The 23,343-nt window shown below is 35.3% G+C and overlaps 1 protein-coding gene across 1 annotated transcript in view; it reads right to left on the minus strand.

Annotated features, from left to right (window-relative positions):
- Positions 1-7: 7 nt before the first annotated feature.
- SPTLC1 (serine palmitoyltransferase long chain base subunit 1) overlaps positions 8-23,343 on the minus strand; it is a gene marked incomplete at its 5' end in the record, with an annotated part of 39,634 nt that continues 16,298 nt past the window's right edge. Inside the window, 12 exons of the mRNA XM_035895030.1 lie at positions 8-2,905; positions 3,372-3,445; positions 4,331-4,448; positions 9,511-9,565; positions 10,797-10,859; positions 11,099-11,213; positions 12,621-12,728; positions 13,458-13,547; positions 15,405-15,534; positions 17,258-17,390; positions 21,990-22,062; positions 22,532-22,625. Coding sequence (XP_035750923.1) covers positions 2,812-2,905; positions 3,372-3,445; positions 4,331-4,448; positions 9,511-9,565; positions 10,797-10,859; positions 11,099-11,213; positions 12,621-12,728; positions 13,458-13,547; positions 15,405-15,534; positions 17,258-17,390; positions 21,990-22,062; positions 22,532-22,625 — 1,147 coding nt within the window. The remainder of the gene's footprint in view (positions 2,906-3,371; positions 3,446-4,330; positions 4,449-9,510; positions 9,566-10,796; positions 10,860-11,098; positions 11,214-12,620; positions 12,729-13,457; positions 13,548-15,404; positions 15,535-17,257; positions 17,391-21,989; positions 22,063-22,531; positions 22,626-23,343) is intronic.

Below are 23,343 nucleotides of genomic sequence, written 5' to 3' on the forward strand. Positions count from 1 at the left end.
TCCCACATCTGAAGAAATATATAAAAAAATCACCCTTCACCCGAACATAACCACAAAGCAACTAAAATAGGCTTGTTCGTACATTTATCAGCCTAGAGCACTGAGAACTTAAGCACATTAACAGGCTTCTGATTTTTTAATGTCAAAAGTTTAACCGGAATCACCTGCTCTCTCCCTAACCCCAACCAACTTTCTTCCCCAGAACGATCCTTTCCTTTATCTGCTTGCCGTGTCAGAGACATTTATCAAAAAAAGCCAAAATGAAGAGGGCCAGACATGCTTACACTAACCAGGGATATCTCTCTCCACCAACTACATGTCATAAGCATCTTAATTTCTGACCATGAGGCCATGAATATAACCTGCCAGTAAAACACACATTATAACAGTACTGCAACTGCTATCAACCATAAGGTGTTCACTTTAGGGTGACCTAAATGCTTCTTTTCTATACACTTGTAAACAATAAAAATAGACAAAGGCAGTTTTACCAATGTTTTAATTCTGGGTATGTGTTTCCCAAATGAATCATATGATGGTATTTCTTAGCAACGTACTTGAAATTTTGTTTCATCAGAATCACTTAGTTGCAGCTTTGAAATTGCCAGAAATTTGACTCTGCTTCCTGCCAATTTAGGTGTTATCATTTTAAAGCAAAAAACAAAACCAAAACCAACAAAACAAATCCATGTATTTATAGACTGTTGCTAGTTTTCAAAGCGTAACAAAAAAATTCCCATTTGCAGACAACCTAAAACAAAATGTGAGAAGTGAATATAGATTCTGCAACCTAGTATTTTAACACTAATTGGTGATTTGCTTACCTTCACAGGTTTACCTTGAACTCCAAAACCATTTATGTTGCATTGGAATCCAAGTACCTCACTTCTTCCCAGCTTATACATCAAAGGCTTGAGTTTACTTGAATATTCAGGTTTCAATTATCAAACCAAAAATGGTTGCCAAGCTCAAGGTATAGTGATAAGTTTTAATTTCCATTTCTTGCAATCCCTGAGGGTCTTGAGAAGGTTAATTGTTCTGCACTTGAGTTCCAATCTGTAAAATGGGAATCAGCTTCCTTCCCCACATTTTTGCTCTTTTAATTGTTGGCTTCTCACAGGCTTTTTACTCACAGTTAATAGAGAAAAATGTAAATACCAGTGAAATGAGAATACTCTTCCACATTGGGATGAAGGTTTCTCTACACTGCGCAGATAATGATTCGACTATTTCAAATACTGAAGCAACAATCACAGAAGTGCTCTAACACAACTTCAGCTGGTTTATCTGAGTGTATGCAGGTGAGAAGTTTTGAAAACCAGCGCAGAGGCAGTCACTTTGAATTGCAGGAGTCAACATAGACTATATGCTCATCTGATGCAGAATATTCACCAGAATATGGTTGACCATGCAACAAAATCTGGTTATATGGTAAGTAAAAAGTCTGAATCAAACGTTTAATTTTTTATTTAAACAATGATGTTTCTCAAAAATAGTCCCGTGGTTCTTGTAGCAGCAACCAAAAAGGCACATAAGTACAAAATAACCCAGAATACAGATCAAGCAGAATACAAAATTTTTAAACAGGCATTCTTAAAGTAAAATCCTGAAATACATGGCTATAGCTTTTATTTTACAAAAAGGTACAGCTTACTGCCATCCTTCCTTACCACTTTCCTCTGATTGGTGTAATATATCCATCTGTGCAATGTCCATCTGTGCTTATTGAAAATCCTGACAGCATAACTTCGAAATACTACTATCCAATTGCATGGGGGTTTTATGTGAACATACTGACTTGTATTTCAGTTGTATTTGTACTATCTAAACTCTTACTACCTGTCAGTCTTCCCCTCTCAGGTATAGCTGTTTAGAGACAAAACACCATTTTAGTGCTTCGAAGTAGTTTGACTAAGCTAGTAATTAGTTGCTGTTTCAAAACCTTGGTTCATTCTTCATGTTGCTTATGCCTCGTCTTCAAGACTGGTGTGCAAAGCCCGCCTGAATGAACATACTATAATGGAATTACACCAGTTTCACAATTTAGAGGCTCCAGTTCAGATGTTTTAAAGTTAATAATATGAAAAACCTCACCCATCTCAAACGTGCATATGATTACATATGAAATGCAGGAAGCAAGTAGTATTTAATATGAATTTACCATTTAGATAATGGAATTCTCTGGCCAGGCACTCTTAAAAACTGGCTTCCAAAAATGGTTAGAGATAGATATAAACCAAAAAGAATTGAAATTCCTCCTATAATTCAATAACAAATGAAGTAATACAGCACAAAACTATCTCTTAAGGGAGTTATTTTCTCCCTTTTGGCAGTATTAGGAACAGCCTATCTTCATTGGGGGGCGTGGGGTGTGTGTGGAATAGTTCTTTGAAATTTTTTTGAATTTCCTGCATTCTGAGAATATGCAGAGAAAACTATATATTTTAGATGTTTTGGGGGAAAACTGAATGTTCATATACATTTTTTTAAAATGTTTAAGGGTTTGAAGAAACAAATTTAAAACTTTTTAAGAGGCAACTTATGAAAGAGTTCTGTGTGCAACAGTGATATCCCACTTTAAGGAATGCTAGTAAATGGTAGAGTTTGAATTGCAAGTACACCGTGTCATTCACCAGCTCAAAAATTAAGCATTCTTCCCCTCATTGTATTTGTACCATTCTGGAACAATCTTGTTAGTCAGGTTTTAATGCTATCAGTGGAAGAACTTTAATATCTTATGTGAAGTCACTATACAGTAAAGTAAAACATTTATCCTGATAATTTGGGGCAAAAGGAATCCAAACCAGCAGCCTAATTCAATACAGACTGTGCAGCTTCCTTAAGAAGTGATGCAGCTTTGTCCAGTTCTTGTTCTGTTTGTTCCACTGTTATCACTACTCGAATACTAGAAAAAGAAAACCAGAACATACACAGTAAACTTTACTCCTTGCCTTCAGCTTTAGACCTTTCTTGTACTAATTTTAATAGGTTAAGATCACTATCTCTGGGGAAATTATTTTGAATTCAAATTCAACCAGAAACAAGACTATAACTAAATGTAAATGGTCAGAGTCCTCCCACCCACCCCACCCCACCCCTCTGGAAATTTTATTGTTATCTTTTTTACCTGCAGATGTTCAGCTCTACAGAAATTTGCCCAGCAACAGGCAACATGCTGATCACTCACATTCAGGTAGTTTTGATAGAGTTAGTTCAGGATATTACCACCTCGTAACAGTCACTGGAAATATACCTCAAAATGGAGCCTTTACCATTTTTACAGGACCGTCTACTGAACAAAGCCCCATCATTGAATGAAAAGAGATAGAGTCTCATGTCCAATAAAATGAAATAATGAACTTCCTACTTACCTGGGTGGAGGAAGACTTTTTTCTTCTTTCTCCAGATAGCAGGCCTGAGTTAATGCAATACCACTGTTCATGCACTACAAATAAAGAAAATACAGCAGTCGTCAATCTGGGAACTTCTGATGGCATATCATTTTGATCACCAAAGACATATAGCTAAACACATATAGGTAACTTTTATGAATCTGGTGTCAGGGTAATTGTAAGTTCCTTCCCAAATGGAAGTTTTGAAGGTTGTGCAAAATCATCTCTAATTTTAATACATCATAAAACAGATTACAGTGTAGTTTCTTTAGCTTTCATCTCTAAGTAAACAGACAAAAATGCTGTATTAAGTAGGCTATTAAATCATATTTAAGCATATTTACACAGAAATAAACTTCAGTTTCTTTTTGTTGTGTAGTCTTGCCCATCTACAACCTGAAATATAGAACTTCCTCATCAATCCTCATTCCTTCATGTGAGAGAAAGAGAACCAATGTGTATGGAAGATGGAAAAAATACTACATATAAAACATGAGATTCTTCACAGAGAAAAGCAAGTTCATGGACTCAAACAAGCAAAATTACAGAAAGCTAGACTTTACATAGTTAAAATACACAAACAGAACTCTGATAGAAAGATAGCCTTTATTCTTCTGAACATTATAAAAGTTTTCTAAGCAACAGTTTTATACACAAATTTAACTTGAGTTTTGAAGTACAGTACAAGAAATAATTATTTTCTGAAGTAAAAGGTCTAGTATATTATTTTTGTCCAGTGCTACACACCTAAACATCTGCAGCAAAAAAGTTAGAAGATGGCCTTTAATATAGCCCTATAATCAGCAAAGGAACTGAGTTTCTTGCAGCATTCCTGCAAGACATTACAACAAGTTATCCAACAGCCTCCCTACCAATATGCACTTCATTCATTATTCACAAAGACAATGATATAATTTAATTGTTATGGGAACACTTACATAATCCACAACTCTTGTGAGTAACTTCACATCATTTTCTCGAGATCCACAGCTCTCTTCCAACTGTAGGTGCAATGCTGGAGAAAAAGATTCTCCCACTACTTTTAAGCCAGAAATCCTAAAAAAAATAAAAAGCCTTTAATGCACATCCTACTTGAACACATGCATTGAAGTGCTAGATAGCCCTTTCTAGTTTGTAAGTGAGAAGAGGGATATTTCACTTTACTAATACTAATGCACAGAAAATGTGCATTTCAGCTTGCAATAATTAGGTAAAGATAACAAAACTTATCAAGTGACTGTCCTCCCTAAGGATTTTACTAAATGTTGTTTCAGCAAGTTTGCGTAACAATAGTGACTCCACCTTTTGCAAAAGAATTAATGATTCAGAAATTTTGAAAGGATCCTTATGAAGACGTAGGAGAAATATTAAGTGTTTGGCCTGTATGTTACTGATAAAAACACAGCTAGTCAAGTCAAGTCTTTGGAGTCTATATAAAGAAAATAAGTAATAATAAATCTTTTTACCCACTTATGTGATAAGAAGAAACAAGGTTTATTTTTTTGGCAAGACTTCTGGTTTTAAATTATTTCCTGTAGAAAATCTTTACAACATAATCTGTCACTTGGTCAGATGCTCCTCTAAAATTAGTGGTATTACTAGAATTGCTCCCACATCTGTACATAGGCACAGTTGTTAATTGGGTTCCTACAATTCAATTGAATAATTGACACTTGATTGTCAAAAAATTATTGACATTTGGTTGCCATTGTCCTGACACATCAGATAATCATATTCAGGACTGAGTTATTCCCCTCCAAAAAACTGTATCCAATAGCCAAGACCGACCTCTGGTCTCTGAAATTAACAGGTCCCATAAACACATGCCTACTACCAGCCACCATTTTGACTTCCTGAGTTTGATGAGCTTGCCACAGACACATCATAAGTTTACAACCTCATTTTCAAATAAGTCTTCTATTTTTATGAAGTTCAAGACCCAGTCAGAGCAGAAGAGATGTTAAATCCATAAACACCAGAACGGAAAACTGGCACTACAAACACACTGAATCAATTATAACCTTGAAAAAATAAAATTATACTCCAGCATTGAAAGCATCTTGCATTATTTCTACAATGCAATTTCAATTCACAGTCCATTCCAGAAAGACAAATCAAGCTGATACTCTTCTTCAGCCACAAATTGCAAACATTCACCTACACTCACAAACTAACCAAACACAGGTGATGTCTTTAATACACAAGTACACATATTGCATATTGCATTTATGTCACTACTGTACACATTATCTAGGGATCAGAGATACAACATTTGGTAATATAAAGGACAAGGAAAAGCAGTCCAATGTCCAGCTACAAGGTAGAAAGACAATACACAGTATAGCCACATAACATATCTGTTCTTAGTTCTGTTCCCTAGGAGTGACCTGACTTCTAAGAAGTAGCGTTCTACAAGAATGGAGATGAGAGAAGTCAGGCAAAGTTTCACACACAGTAATTCAAATCTATTTGCTGGAGAACAGTTTAAGACAAGCTACCTAAAACAACTAGGTTTTTTTTAGAGACAGTATTGGCTTATCGTTATAAAATAGACATAATTCTTTACTTGAAATAGATAATCATAAACTGGCCACCTCCAAAGCGTAAATAAGAAAAGATGAGTAGGAAGCAAGCTTTGGATCACTTCCATTCAAACTGGGTCTTTGCCTGAACAACATGCTTTGTATTTGCTATACATTTACTCATTGAGGCTGCTTACAAGTTTCAAACTTAATTTTTCTGTCAGTCACAGCTGTAGCAAACTGAACTACATAATTCATCTTACCCAATTATTTGAAGAAACCCAGAAGTTTAACATGAGGTCTTCCGATGGCACTACTTTAATATTATTATTTATACCATAATTATAGTATAAACAATATATTATATGTAAAAATAAATAAATATTTACAATACTATAACATAGTATTAACTGTTTTTCTGAGCCTCTGACAAATTGAGATTCAACAAGTATTTGAGAATCCAATGCATGCACACTGTAACTTTCCTGAAATCAGAATTCACTTTCCTAAGAGATGCTGGGAAAGTTTCATTTCACACAAAAATGTACAGTTTCCACACAAAAAAAGAGAAGTCTGAAAGATCTGATTTTGAAGAAACAAAGGAACAAAACTAGCCTCCTGGACTCCAATGCTCCTTTAAGGCTAGTTCTATATTAGTAAATTAAATATGCCTTGGACTGTTTTCTGGCCCTGTGATGAATGGGTATGGAATGACTCACATCCATACGTCTAAAATCTGAGTCTCCATGTCAGGGTGGCCACATTCAAACTGACTTACTGGGAACCGTTCCTGGCTCATACCAATTCTTGAACTGTATCCAGGAGTCCTTTCAAAGAGTGCTGCTTGGCCTGGGCCAAACCCATGCCACAGATCACTCCCAATAATTTGACAGAGTCAACAATTGAGATCCAGTGTCCAGGAATGCTTCCTGACATTAACATACCAGTATTGATGTAGCCTCTTCACAGCTCTCCATACCCCAGCTACAAGGCTGGGCTGCAGAACTGAGTAGCAGGACTAGGCTCTTGGCAGCAGGGAACCCTGTGTAGCCAGGCTGCCCTGAACACCACAAACATTTCCATCAGTTTTGCTAACAGAAAACTAGAATGAGGTCTCCTTGAAAAAATGTCAGGTTTCTCTTGAAGGGAAAATCTTTAAAAATAAATCTGCTTTTCCCCCAGTAAAAGCTTGCTTCACTGGATAATTCTCAGCCAGGTGTAGGATATGCAATAAGTAATGAACTATTTAAGGGATACTACCTACTATGGTCACACTTTTAAAAAGACCCACAGCATTCTGTCCTGTCCATCCTGTCTCCCTGCAACACAGCTTCTTCATTTCCATTTACTAACACACTAGATATTTTTAAATACAAGATAGAAATCTACTTTACGTAAGATTGTTAAGAAAGTTGTGTTAATCATCCCATCTCTTACTGCATTTTCTTATGCTTTATAAACTGTCATAGACAATAAGAACATAGTTCTATAAAGGATTCTGAAGAATTCTTCCATTTCTTCCACAAAGCAGCACTCGGCTTGTACCCAGAACAGGAATAAACACCAGTCATTCCTCTAGCTTACAACACTAACGTTTATTCCCCTGCTATAGTCCATATAAAGACCAACATTTTTTTTGAATGCTAATCATGCGCTGGTCATTATATAGCAAGTCCTAAATGTCATGGGTTAGTTACACCTTGGCTAAAAGACAGATTACCTTCACTTATAATTTGTTCCTCTCACTGTATTTGTTCTATTATGAGAAAGGAGAAAAGTTATGTATTCTTTCCCATTTTCTTTGTGTACAGTTCTACCCCCATTTTATGCTCTCTTTTAAACAGTTAGTTCCATTCTCCCATAGTGGGAGCACTTTAAAGAACTGGAGTCAAGCAGCAGCCACAGTTAGGCAGGGAAAATGAGTGCATTTAACATCACAGCATTAAAAAAAATTTTTTCTGAAAACTTTGCCTCCTCTTTGAACCACCATACTTTTTTCTAGTGTGGTTATTAATGAAAAAAACCTCACACTGGACCCCGCAAATATTAGTTCAAATCTTCTCTCTGATACTGCTTTATGCAATTGTTAGGATAGTTTTCCTGCAACTGGGCTGCCCAGTTCCCTGGTGATGTCAAATCTTTCAAGTTCTTTCCCATCATGAGCTAGAAGAACTATTTCCTTTCAAGTTTTTTTTGACCTCTGTATTACCACACTGTTTTCCATATGCCAAAAAATACAAAAATCCTACTACAGACAGGGAGGCATTTTGCCTACTTGTTGTTTTATGACCATACTTATCACTGAATTTAAGTGAAAAAGTAGAATCAATCACAGGATGGAAAAGTACCAGTCATGCCTTATGCGCTTCTGTTTTGAAGTAAATATTAACAAGTAAAAGATTGATAATTTTCCTTACTTTTTTCCTTTATTTTAAACATATTTATAATTATCACCTAAAAATGACATCTAGAGAAGAATATTACAATTATTCTCCTTCTAGTTCAATCATAACATTCTATTACTGGCAAAGAAGAGACACTAACAGTTTTCAAGTTACTCTAAAATCTTTATTTCCAGCATAAAAGCATCTGGGTATCTTTGACAGGAAAGCCTATGCATTTTAAACCCATGTTGAAACAGAATACAGCCAAAGGAGACAAGGATTATTTGATGGTAGGATTATTTCAAAGAAGTCGAATGTAGCAAAGTTCTAACATAAAACATCAGCTAAGCAGGAAGCTGCTTATTTGAAATAACAAGCAACTCACACCGAATAACTAAGTGACTAATACTACAAAAAATCAGCTAGTATAATCAATCATGCACTATAGACTGTGTTTAAATGTTATTAAATATTATTAATTTCTGTAATATGTAACAGAAAACTGTTGAAGAAAATGAATTGTTAAATACCAGCTAACATATTTCTGTACATAGAAGAGTCATTGAATAGTCACAGTAATCTCTGTATTTTTTTAGTATCAAAACCTGTCAGGAAAAAAACCAATTACACAGTATAGCCGTCTTTTAAAACAGGATAGTGTTAGGAAATTTTAAACAGAATCCTTATTTTTCAGATAAATTCTAGCTATATTCTATGTGCTTCCACAATAATGAACACTGCTATTAGTATTTAACATTCAAGACTCATATGTAAGAACAACATTGTATTAAAGGTGGTTGCAAGGTGCATTGAATTGTCTCAGAAAGTATCTGCTAACCCCAGATGCTTTTACTTACACATTTTTGTCAAAATGCTTATCAACACTTCATACCATTGAAAGCTATCACACTCTCCTAAAGACTTAAATGTGTAAGGGTTTGCAAACATCCCCACTAGCATTAAGGTGCAATCTCATTTCAATACCCGTAAAGCGATTTTAAAAACCTGGACTCTTTTTAATAGAGTAATAGAGACAGTTGGAAAAGTATGACTTTCTTCCTTTGATACATAGATAATTTAGTATGCATATCCAAGTCTAAGCATCTGTAAAACCAGAAATGGATTTGGGCAAGGAGTGTTCTTTAAAGGTGGCATTATAAAGGCATAGTCAAATCAACAATAGCCAAAAAAACCACCCAAGAAAATACTTACCCTTGTAAAGCTTTATGAATTCGTTCGCATTTAGCACGGAGAGTCTGAAAAATGTCTACACACAGAGAGAAAGTAAAAAATTAAAAAGAGGAGAAAGGAAAAGGATTAGATACCCTGTTTCTGCTTTACATTTCTTTAAGTCTAAGATTTCAAAAAAAGCATTTGGAAGGAAAAGTATGATATGCATATCTATTGAAGTACTAAGTCTCTTCACTACTCTTCATAATGTTCCTGACTCCCATTTCTGCCAGCAAATGACAGGCTTTTAAGATCTGACAAATGCGTTACTTCTCTTTATCTCATTACTCCAGCTGCACTGGTTCATGATCATATGGAAAGGATGACACAAACACTTGGTAATGTGATTGAAATGGCAGGTCCAGCTTATTTATATCTATAAAATATCTATAGGCATGCAGACTCTGCTCCTTGATCCTTTCACCAACACACTGCAGATTCTTAAACAGGAAACTTTGACTCCTGGGTCTGCAAACCTTGGTTCTTTTCCTTGGTAAAGGTTGACCCTCCACTACAGCTAGCAGCCCCATAACTTACTCTTATATTTTTCTTGCTTTTGTTTAACTGCTGGTGTGGGCTACCCAGTAGTTTTTATTAATTTGTGAAAAATTAAAATACCGCGTCTTGCTGCAGATGTCCTCCAATCTGCTGATGTTAATGAAGGTTAAAAACAAATACACACAGATTTGGCCAATTTTGTCCAGCAATTCTCTGATTCCTAGAACAGAAACTCCTGCCTGCCAACTTTATCCAGATGTCCTGTACTTGGTCCTGCAAAAATTCCAGGTGTTTGCACCATGATAATTCCTGAGATTCTTGCCTGGATGCTTACTTGGAAAAGAAAAAAACCCATAGGTAGTACAAGTGGAAAGGAAAGGGTTGCTCAGTCACGAGGAAATATATGCCCATTTCTTTCTTTAACCTTCCCTTCCTCCACTTGTCTTGAAGGAATTTGTTTTCAAGGAAGAAGCGTATCTCTAGTCTATAAAGCAGAATAATAATTGCTTACTGATAACCATCTCTGTCCTTCCTAGCCTCAACTAACTTGCTCATTTTCAGTTGGAAGAAGGAAAGGGGAGGAAACACTGAAGAAGAAAAGCAGGATGGGAAATTATATGAAGAAGAAATCATGCATGTAAAATTAATTAGCTGAAAAAGAGAGAGGACTTAAAAGAGTAAAAGGGTGAGCAATCAAAGCAGGGAGAAGTATGAGTTATTAGTTTGGGGTGAAGAAAGACTGAAGAATAAGATTTTCCTGAATTAAGTACCTGGATTATCTTCCATAATATTCAGAGCCTCAGCAAACAAAACATTTAATTTTTGTTTATAGCGGTGCAGATAATGTTTTAAAAGTTAATTCACATACATTTAAACAATCTCTCCTCCACACTTACGCGTTCATGGAAGGATTTAAAAGTATGTCTCCAACTCATGTACAATATTTCATAGAACCAGATGGTTTCAGTACGGAATTAACTGTTGTATCATAATTTATATCATAACGCTCTTTGCAAATTGATATTAGTAACTAACTCTCATTTCTAAGCAACCAACCCTGCCACACCATATAAAAATGAGACCTGACTTACCTGATGGTCAATAATAAAAGATCTGCCACAGCAAAATCCTCCAATAGAAGCCAGTGAATTTTCCATGTTTGCACTAATAAGATCTATATCATCAATCTGCCAGTTAAATTAACAAATTATTAAGAGGTGCTTTTGATTACATTTGTAAGATAAACCTATTAAAGATGTATCTTGTTTCATATTTATGAATACTAATAAGAACCACCAAACAATCACATATTAAAATGAAGCTACAATTGAAATAACAATTTTAAGCAATAGAAAAGGACTTTAGAAATTGACATTTCTGGGTCTGTAGATAATTTACATAGGATCATTCTTTTCCAGACATTGCAATGTGAAGAACACAAACAGAAAAAACAAATTATACAGATACTGGTGATAATTGCTCAAAGCACTCAGTGTGACAGTGTCCTTTAAGAATATAGCAGTCCCACTGCAGTCAGTAGGAGTTAGAATGTGATTAAAACTGAGCATAAGCATAGTTAAATCAGAGTTTGAACCTTAGAGACACATTGTCTTACTTCACTTGTTAGTTACAAACATATTTTTTGCCAGCCTCTGTAATGCACACTGATGACCACTACATGCTACCAACTCCCATTCTGAGCAGACAAAGCTGAAAGATTATGTTTGTAAATGAATTTAACATAGAAGCCAATTAAATAGATGGTACTTGGCAAGCATTACAGTAGCACTATTTGTTTCCTTTTCTAAAGCTGTTTAACATTCATTTTCTTTTTTCCATATTTGGTATTAAGACAAAGTGAAAACAATAGGAGATAGGGGAAGACAGAATGAATTCTCAGAATTTGCTACTTCACTTCCAAGCTAAACTCAGACACTGTCAGAACATACTGAGAGAGTCTCCACACTAAGACGCTGGCAACCTAAAGAGCACTTCTTCCTTCCCCAGCTCAGGTGGCTGTGGTGGCAAACAATCACAAGGTTACAGTTCTGGATTTCTGAAGTACTCCTCAGCCGAATAAACGCCACAAAAGGTAGACTCTTGGGAAAATAGTTTGACTTAGTCTGCTGGTAAAGTAGTAAGACAGTATCTTTGCAAGGACCGTCACAAGCTTTATCCTATTTTTTCCTACTGGAGTAAAAGGCAATAGAGCAAAGTAGGCTGGCTATACAGTGAGAAGATTTTTCTGACTTACCCCCAAATACTTCTGGGTAAGCATGAGAGTTTTAAGTGTACGTGGCTGGAAAATACTGCAATCATCATCTCACCGAGTGTCCAAAAAAAGGATAAAATTATGTATTGTAAAAATTCTTTTGTTATCTTCCTCACTAAAGATAAGTAAAATTATTTCAAGTAAGCACATGAAAGAAAAGGGCCAAGACCTGAACGCTTTAAGACTGACAAAGAAAAGTACCTTTACATTTCTATCATATACTATTAAACATTTTAATGCCACAGGTATAAGAAAGCATTTATGCAATTTGCTTCTGTACAAGTCTCTTGTTAACAACAAAACTCACAAAAGAGGCACTTACATTTATTCCAAAGTGTTCAGTAATTCCTCTTCCATGTTCTCCAAGGACGCCAAAGGAAAGGCTCTCCTCCAAAAATATTCTAACTTTGTATTTATACTTCAATTTTATCTAAAACAGAACAAATTACATAAAATAGAAGTCAAGCCCATCAGAATTTTGTAACAAATGGGCAGGGGAGATAAGGTAAAGACAGACAAGTACAGTATCCTGAACACTGCAAAACTGTCAGCTCTAGAGTTGTGTTCTGTCATTAAAAACATTTGAAAGCCTTCAAAATCCTTCCACCATGTAAGACTAAATCTACAAAAAAGTTTGGTTTTTTTTTAAAATAGGCTATCAAGTACTTTCAAGACAATGCATTTTCACAGCATTTCTTCCATTACCTACTTGATTATAGCCTGTACAAAAAGCCAATTTATGCTGAATAGCAACTGTTTTCCTTGGAGTCACTGTTCATGACAGCTGTGTGAGGGTTCCTTTGAAATTTGGTATTTTTTTTAGATATAACTGTTTAATGATTTAGTATCAGAGCATAGCTGAAAATAGTCTATTTTACAGGTTAAAAATTAAGACCATAACCAGATACTCATTTGCAAGTCTCATTACATATAGCTTCAGAATCCTAATCCTGATCAGAAGTTTCAAAACAATTAAGATTTGGGATTGCTATTTCATGAACATTTGAGAAAGCAAGAAGGTGAACAAATAAACCTGCATGCAGACCAAGAAGAACTGCATGCAGAGCTCTTCTGTGAAGGCTTAACTATATGATACTACTATTTCATTAGCCACATGTTTTCATACGCAGAGTTTGAAAGGCAAACCAAAACCACTTACCAACTCTGGAAGAGGGCAAACGTCTCCTGTGTTCATATACAATCCTTCCACTACAATAAATCTTCGAGTTACACGGGCCTTGCGAGGATTCTTCAGAGAAAGATATGGTTTCAATACATATCAATTGTTACTAACAAGTGAAGCTCTGAAGATTTTTTTGATAGGGAAGGATAGCAATGGGAAGGGAAGAAAGACAATGTCTCTTTTTCAAGTAAGCTTTTACTTTAGTTTAGACTTAGTACCTAGCATTCGTAACAAAAGTGGAAATGCCTCATTGGACTATTTTTTCTTTATTTTGAATAGTTTTCAAGCTTTTAACTCTTACACAAGATTTAAGATGCCTTGTTTTACAACAAATCATAATCAATTCATTTGAACTTTACGAATAAAATACAAACAATACAACCATAGAACAAATACTACAAATCTTAGTCTCTATTATATTCATCATTAGTCTGAGCATTTAGAAGGCTTTTCAACAAGCGGTTTGTGCACCAGGATCCTCAGCGCAGCACAAACCTCTCACAAGTAGTGTCTTCATAAAACACAATCCGAAAGCATTCATAACATTCAAATCACAATTTCCTTGTCTGATCTCTGGACAATATAAGCCAATACGAATATCCTGCACTGGTTTCTGTTTAAACTTCAATGGTATGATTTGAGTTTTGTTGTTTTAAAATGCCATTCCCCTTGTATTTACCTTAAACCTTGTTGATATCTTCTGATCAAGGATATTAAGTCATGCTTCTTACCTTCTTCAATTCTTGTAAAAAGATTCAGAGAACATGTCTTTGACTCTTCTGAGTGGTAGGCACCAAAACTAGGCACAGTACACTCGAAGTTGGACCAATTCTAGTGGTAAGATCCACCCCTTCCTAGTCACTATGTCTTAGTTATACACACATAGTCTACATTAAGCTCTTGGCCACCAACTTTGTGTTCACATTCAGCTAATTACATTAAGAAACTTTAATCATGTAGCTATATCAAAGCATTCTGCTCTAACAAACCAAATACATTACACAAATTGCATCACTAGTCTGTCAACCACATCTAAAAATTCATGTAAAGATAATCTGACAAAATTAATTTTCAATGAAGGTATGTTAACAGTATGTTGTCTATAAATTTGATATTAATCAGATCCATTACTGATTTAGATTGTTATTAAGCTAATTGCCTTATAATTATGCAGTTTATCTGCTTTACTTTTCTGTGTGTTAGCACAAAATCAGCTTTCTTCCAGCTGTAACTTTCCAGCATTCTGTGAATGAGGCACATAACGGTGACAACTCTTCAGCTAATTCTTTTAGAATTCATTTAACCAAGTTATCTGTACTTGCTGATCCTGATTTTAGCAGCTACTTTTGGACACCCCTTTGTATTACTGTCAGAATGAGAAGCAAGCCATCAAACTGACCCAAATTTTTCAAGAGACACAACATCTTAAGAGTTAAGTGCAAAATAGGGGAAGAGTCGAAGGAAAAAAAACCAAAAAAAAATCATGTTGAACTGTAAATTAAACAGTTAGGACTAGCTGCTTTTGTGTTGATTTTTTGGTGTGGTGTTTGAACTAATAATTAATTTGCATGTTTTATGAGGTAAATGCAGTTACATAAATTTCTGAAATACCAAAAAGAAGCTCCGTAATAGTATTTTAAAAAAATAAAATAATCTCACACTTCATACATCTCCACCTAAAGATATTCTCTCACTACCAATGCCTGTGAGCTTACTTCTGGTGATTATGCAGAAAAATGCAAACAAATAAGTATTTTTTAAAATCGTTCTTAATTACATAAGCAAAATTAACTGCTCAATAGAGATTTATGAAAACCAAATAACTGCCTATAAGCATTGTATCCATTCAGTCACACAACACAGTAAAAAAATGTGGGAAAGGTGGCACAAAAGATTACAAATATCTCTTTAAAGGAATGGTACCTTTTGATCTTCGGTCTCTTGTTCTTTCAACAGTCGTTCAAGGTCAGCCATATCATTATGCTTAAATAACTTGATGTTACTACGAGATGCTTGTAATCCTTTCTGAATAGCAAAGCAGGCAGCTTCATCTCTGTAAATACAGCAAGCCCTTCTAAGTTTGCACTTGGTTTAACAATTATTCAAAGAAAGCTGGCTATTAGGAACATCCTGCTTTTGAGCAGATACGTGTACTTAGGTGTAGTTAAAAACAGATTTATTAAAGCATCATAAATTTTATTTACATTTTGAAAACTCATTTCCAAAGCTTCTCAACCTTCCTAAGCAGTATCGCCACTAAAGGCAAGCCAACAGCTTTTTTTCTTGAAGTGTACAGTGGTCCTTTTTGTTTGTATGTGACAGCAGTTTATTTGAGCACAGCATTCCATGGACCGGGTACAATACCATGGTAATGATCGCAGAAACCTCTCACTCCATTGCTCCAGGTTTTAGAAAAAAGGCGCAAAGATGTGCCTGTAACATTTATAGTAGTCCTCCTACTAATAAAAATGTTCTTTTTAATATCCTTTGGGAATTACTATCTCAGTGTTCAAAGAACTGCCATTTTTAAGTGTTGGAAAAGCAAACCTCTGAGCATGGTGGGGTATGTAATTTCACAACTGCTTAAGTTGAGTAATCTTTTAAAAGTGGCAACTAGATCAAACCTTCTGCACATGCTAAATGCAGTAATTTCAACCAAGTTGCCTTTAAATATGTTGAGATCTTTTGTCAGTGAGAAGCTGAAACAGTACAAGATAGCTAAATCCAGGATACACAGGCATATCCAATAGTGTGCACAATCCCTGTTTGTCTCAAAAAAGCAGATCCAGAAAATGTTCAAAGATGACCAAAAGCCACGATCAAAGTAATGAAAGAACTTCTGTAAAAGAAGTCAAATAGGCTGTAAGCCTTACACTTAGAAACGAAAGCACTGAAGAAAGATTTTGGTAGACAAATACAAAAGCATCGGTGTGTTGCGGCTGAACTCCAGCAGGCAGCTAAGCCCCACATAGCCACTCACTCACTCCCCCCCGAATGGAGAAGATGCATCGGTTCACTGCCTCAAAATCAAATGCATCAATTGAAATTAGTAGGTGTTATATTCAAAACAGGTATTTTTTCATGTCTTTTTCACAAAATATTCAAGTTAAACTGTGAAATTACATGTCATAGAAGCATTGCAGATATTAAAGATTTACTAAAAGAATAGGAAGGCTGAAGAAAAATCCACCAGCTACTAATTCCAAACCCTCCTCTTTGGCTCAGAAAGTTTTCAGTATTGTTACATTGTTCCTCTTGGTTTTTTACTCTTCCCTAGACAAACTATGACTGGATGCTCTCAGGGACCACATACTTGCTGAATCCTTAGTTTGACCCTGCATAGCTGTTCTTGTGTTATTTTAACATGTACCGATATTTATCCAACTAATCCACTGCAAATATGCATGAGGGGAACAACTGTCCTGCAAGAAAGGTGAAAACCCAGCAGTGAAGAGGAGAAAAGCAAATATGACTGCATAGATTCTTAAGAAAACTAGGTATTAGACTTCTGTTAGTCCTTGCAGGCACAGGTTTGGTTTGTTGCAGTTTTTTTTTAGTTAAGTGCCCATGTCTGCTCTTCCATAATAAAAGCAGTGACTGATTTGGTTTGGAGTTATTGGCGAAGAAAATATATTTGAGCTTTATACAACAAAATACTTGATCAAAACCAGCATTATTTTCTAACTAGTTAACTTAATGATTAACAATACTGAAAAAGAAAAACTGAAAGGAAAACTCTTTAATCTGGAATTTCCAAAGTGGAAAACAATACTTACACAAACACAATGTCCCCTCTTTTAGAATATGCAGGAATAGCACTGGCAATTGTTGCAAATCCATATGAGTATATAATAGCTTCCTCCGTCCTCATGAATTTTGCTAGTCTTTCCTCTAATTCTAAGTGCACATCTATTTGAGGGAAAACATGAAGAGATCTTAAGATAGTTTTCGTATAAGAAAGACAATCACTGCTTTTAGCAATCATCTAATTGAAGCAAACAGAATGTTTATTTGTAGGAACAGTGTTAACAACAAATAACTTCTCAAAAACCAGCTGCAACCTATCCAGCCTTACTTAAACTGACAAGTAAGCCAATATTAGTCAGAAGCTTTGATAGATCTGAAAATATTTATGTAATGTGGTTCTCTCATGTTCTTATGCAATGGTAATTAAAATCTACTTGTGATTAGACCACAAGTAAATGATGCAGCGTTCCTGGACTGTGACTAGGGAGCACAGTTACTACAGTCAGACAACAAATAGCTATGTAATTTATAGCAATTAATGAGGTCCTGCTGGCAGAATGTCAGTTCTTCCAAGCTGATGCTTCCACTGCATATAGCACAGCTATCATTATAACAGAAAACTGCTCTTGTCAGGCTGCAATCACATACCATCTACTGAACGCATTCAGCCAATTGAGAAAGTTACTGTCTCCATGCCAGAGATTACTCACCCTTAAGATAGATTGACATAATTACACACACAAGCACTTCCCAAACCAATTCAGTCAAAGTGACCCATGTTAGAAACAAAACACCACTAAATCAAAAGATTAAAGAGAAGTAATACCACATGGTGAGTGGGCTTGCTACAGAAAGGGGACCACCAGTTGCTACAGAAAGGGGACCACAGCATTAAGTATTCTGCCTAAGCAAAATAACCTGTATCAGACAAACTTATTTTAATTGGGTAACTCTCTTGCCACTACCTGCTTCTGCTAGGAAATTCTCTGCTTAGTCAGAGAATTATGCTTTTTTATCAACTGGAAATAAATAAGATTAAAGGGCAAATAGAGGTCCTTAGTGTGTGACTTGAAAGATCACCATTGGCCAAATGTTACCTTTTTCCACTTACAATGAACGTTCATTGAAACTAAAATCAAATGAGGCAACATCAGTTAAAAATACAGATTCTTCAATAGCCTATGAGGTACAGTTACATCAATGTTGCTATTTCTAGCCAGGTACCAACAGCAAAGGTGTAGGAAGAAAGGGCTTTGTAAAAATCTTAACTTTGCCGTACTAAACAAATATCTAACATAACCTTTCTCCAAAAGGGCACATCCACCTAACTCTCATATTTATACGATAAAAGCAAAAGACACGTCTTCAAACAATAGCCTCCCAATCACGGTCAAGAGCAATTTTATCCATAGACTGCAAACTATAAATCTGCAACTGTCCTTTACTAATGTTTACCTAAGCATCAAAAAAATAGAATGGAAAGGAACTCTTTTATTTTGTTTTCCACTGGTTTTAAATGGAAATAAAAAGTTTGATCACTCACTATTTGAAAGTTTTCTTTTGCTACCTATCACTTTGATCCAGATGTATTAGATACACCAAACATGCAGAGAAACCTAGAACAGCCTTTCTTCTCCGAAGTCTTTGGAAGGAATGATACTGACTGGAGTTATCTAATCTACTTTCTGATAGAGATTTTAAGTAGTCCTTTTTCAGAATCTTTGTATCTTTTTCTTTATTGTTTCATTGACTTCAGGACCAGTGAAACAATCTCCAGTCAGGCTTCAAAACAGGATGGATGAACTTCAATTCAATTACTGAACAAAAAGCCCAAGAAATATCTTTTTCTGGCAGCAAGCACCCAAAAAAGAGGCTGGCCACATGGCACTTAAAACATGCAATACAAACAAGATTCAGCCAAAAATTTTCCTTCTTGAAGTCCTGCCGGTAGAGAATAACAAATTAGGGGAAACGAGGACTGAACTACTACTTTGAGTACCCAGTTATTGATACTCAACAAGGAAAAATGTTTTGTTTCAGCGTAAAAGACCTGTTAAAAACGGGAAAAGATGACAAGACCATCACAGTTAAAAATGAAAACTTGCAGGCTTCTCACTGAGCTTTACCCAGCAACAACCACCACTACGCTGAGCAAGGGCTAGGTAAAAACAGTGGGCGAAAGAAATACTGTCAGCAATAATGAGCTAATGAATATAATCAGATTTCTGTTAAGGAAAAAAATTTTACACGCCTAGAAAATTTAACCAAGGGCAAGAACATTTAAGTTCAGAATGACATATAGTATACACAAATTTGATACATCGTTACATAAGGGAATGAATGCTTTGTCTAATTGTGAGGTTGAAAAGCTTAAGACAGTATCAATTAAGGCTTCACTACCATTCTACCATGATGAAAACAGGATACCATCTGACTCTCCTTTATTGCAATTATTTGCTTTAGTCTGATTACATCACCTGGATTAGCCCAGCTTAAGTGAAAGCTGGAAACACTACCTAGGGTACATTTGCACAGAGGAAGATATGATTGGAACAGATTTCTAGATAATTATGAAACCTTAATAAAGCTATTATAGTCAACAACCACTATGAAATGCCAGTTTAGTGCCTAGCATGTGCTCGCATGCAAGTCAAAAGCAGAACAACTGAGATCACATCACCTTTCACATATTTTATCAGGTAGCCAGTCTTGATCTTCACAGTAGTACTGAAATTGTGGCGGCTTGGTAATCAACAATAGCCTTAAATCCCACCACTACCAAAAAAGTGATACACCCCTCAGATGTCACTATGGAGAAAATAACCATAAAGGTTCAGTTATGTGTGAATATACTAGTGTTTCAAGCTTATAATAGGATAAAGGCATGGATGGAGTTTTCAGGGATACAGCACAAAGCAAAAACATCTTAACAGAGACTCACTAAATCTAAAAAATCCCTTTAAACAGGTAGAGATATGAAGAATCAAGACTCCATTCAAAATAAATTATAACATGATATCTATGTTTCCAAATAAAGAGATCTCTAATATTGATATGAAATATCAGCCCCCAAGAGGGGATAATTCTGAGTGACAACAATTGACAACCATCAATTATATCCTATATAGTTAAGTAAAAAGAAACTACGTAGTACTGGACACAACATAACTCATTTACCAAAGCCACAGCACATGAAAAATGGTGTGAAAAGCTTGAGGCATACAACATTACTGGTGTAAGAAGTGTTTTTTATCAGCGATGCATAATCCTGCAATACTCAAATGTTTAAAACCAAGGAAGATAGTTTGGGATCCAATAACAACAGCAGGTATTTGTCTCAAATTTTAAAACAATTCTCCATTACTTTATCTGTAAAAGATGGTATCTCAAATAGGTGAGTATAACATCGTCTCTTCACTAGTGATGTCATGCAGCAATAGCACAGGATATATCCCCGGCTTTGTGAAATGGAGCGCTTACCCCAAAAATTCAGAAGCCAATGAACAGCAACCAAACTAAATGTGAAAGCTATACAGTTTGGATCTTAGGATTAGACCTCCAAAGAGGGCAGGAAACAACCCAAGGAATGTCTCACTTAACAGAGAAAATCAACTTTTAACTAGTCTGTTTCAAATAATTACTACAAAGAAGCGAAGTGAAAGATTTCACAAAACTTAAAATCAGCCTGGACTCAAAAAGCAGGTGGCCTTGCACCACAAATTCCTTTGAGCTTCTCAGTGCTTTTGGAGGAAAAAAAAAAAAAAAAAAAAAAGGCGCCTTGTATGAATCAGAATCGCTGGGGAACTGTGATCAGTGAGGGAATCTTCCTAAAAGCTCCCTGCTAATCAATGGGCTACCATCATCTTCTGTAGAAATGAATTATGGTTGTAGGCTAATGAACAATCTATAAGACTGATATCAAAGACTCAACTTTGCTCTGATATATAGACTTTAACAAATCAAAATAGGTACAAGCACCTGCTTGATCACTTAAAGGATGAGACTGTTTAACTGAGAAAAGTTCAAGTTAGTCCTGAATTCAAGTCAAGACATAGGAAGCTAATTCTATGAAATCATCTGAGTACAAATATGCTGTGAATTCCACGACCTCTGGGAAGAGACTGGAAAGGTTCATAAGAAGATGAATTGATGGTTTTAGCCTGAAACTGCATCTATTCATGTATTACTCTTTGGTTTCCATGCAGTATTTCAAAATACCAAGGCCTGTAAAGAACTACTTCCAGAGGCTGATATTTAACAACTTATGCCTTCTTAAAAAGAATGAAAAAACTCTTAGTAATGCCTGGTCATGCCATAAAATCTCTTAATTACAACATTAATGTTACCAGGAAAGGAAAACTTCATTCTGACTACAGCATTAGAGAAACTTACCTAATAAACTTGATCACAGAAATCAGACTGCCCTCTTGTGGTCTACTTAGAAACTTATTATTAATTTACACTTTAATTTAATTTACAATTAAATTTAGCATGACTAAATTCTAGTACATTTATTTTCTCTTTCTGCTGTGGTGACCAGAACTAAAACAGACTATATTTAACTTTGCAACTCTCCTCCAAGACCGGCATTAGAAACAGTAAGAAAACACATAAAACGATTAAGAAACAAAGCTATGAACAATAAATGCTACCAATCCTACAGTGATAGAAATAATTCGCAGCTTATATATATGACTATTTTGTCTGACTTACCAAACCAGTCTGAACACCTTTAAAGACAGATCTAAGAAAGGTACTCACCAAAAGTACCATAGAATCCTCTAGGTCCACAAGTGCCAACACCATATTTCTTCAGAGATGCCTGGGCCGCACTCTTTAATAGAAAATACATTAAATATTTATTCCTACACTAGACTTCTAACTTTTCTATACACTTCACATTGACAGTGTTATATGGATATACACAGGTCAGTTCTTGCATCATGTAACATGATCTGCTTTACAAAAGGTGTAATAATGTAGTGAATTCCATTAATTAATTTCACATGAAAACTATTTTAAACAAGGGTTTAAGCATCATTCATTGTATTCTAATGATTAAGGACATTAGATACTAATCTAACTTTATAATTGGCTAGTATGCAATAACTATACCAGATTAACCTTTAGTAAAAAGACAAACTTAAATAGCACAAAATCAAAAGGTTTATAATCTTCCTTTCTGCTTTAGACGTATACTTCCTTGACAAAGTTTGCACTTTCTGAAGTCATTCTTAATTTCAAGATAATATACAATGTAAGAGAGGAATAATCACACAAATACAGTAACTGGAAGAACTCACCTTAACCTTTTCATTATCCAAAAGTCCAAGAAAGTTAAATGATGCAAAGTTTATACATTCCTTGCCGTTAACAGTGATTATATGGGTGGGAGGACTGAAAAAAAATTACAGGCCTATTGTTATGAATGAACAGTTGCCATTTTCATTAACAGTCAAACAGTACAGGAGTTTTATTTTTCAACAGTAAAAGGCACACAGATTTTCAACATTCTCTCGTTCCACGTCTTCCTTTACAGCTGCCAATCAATATTTAATTTCGGTGTCAAGTCACAAATATATTACCATACTCAGCAAAACCTGCATTCCTGTAATTTAATAAGGAATCTGTAAATACCTTCCTGAGATATTTAGTTTAATGATTCCTTGTTGAAAACTTTATTTATACAAAGATGACTCCTGAAGAGATAATTAAAGCTTCTCCTTCAAAAGCAAAGTGATATCTATTTGAAAGAAGCAATACTACAAATAAAAAGGAAATTTCATTGCTACTTACTTCCATGATAAAAATTAATTTAAACCCAATGTTTTTGTCATAAAGCAAACCCACAATACCAATCTTGTACTGCATAGGGCTCCTGAAATATAGGTATTAGCAGTAAGCAGACAAAAATACTGTATAACCTGTCATCTCATCATCAAACTTTCCAACTTTGTTTAATCCATAACGGTTTGAGTAAGTCATGTAATCAGGAAACACAGAAAGCGTGAAAACACACAGTATTAACAAATGAACAAGAACACAGTATGTATGAAGCAAAGGGCAGAGAAATTTTCTACCCTAAAAAAACATGATTTAGATAGTTATTAAAAAA

The sequence above is a fragment of the Egretta garzetta genome, unplaced genomic scaffold (genome assembly GCF_000687185.1).
Source record: "Egretta garzetta isolate BGI_Z169 unplaced genomic scaffold, ASM68718v1 scaffold375, whole genome shotgun sequence".
Taxonomy (NCBI): domain Eukaryota; kingdom Metazoa; phylum Chordata; class Aves; order Pelecaniformes; family Ardeidae; genus Egretta; species Egretta garzetta.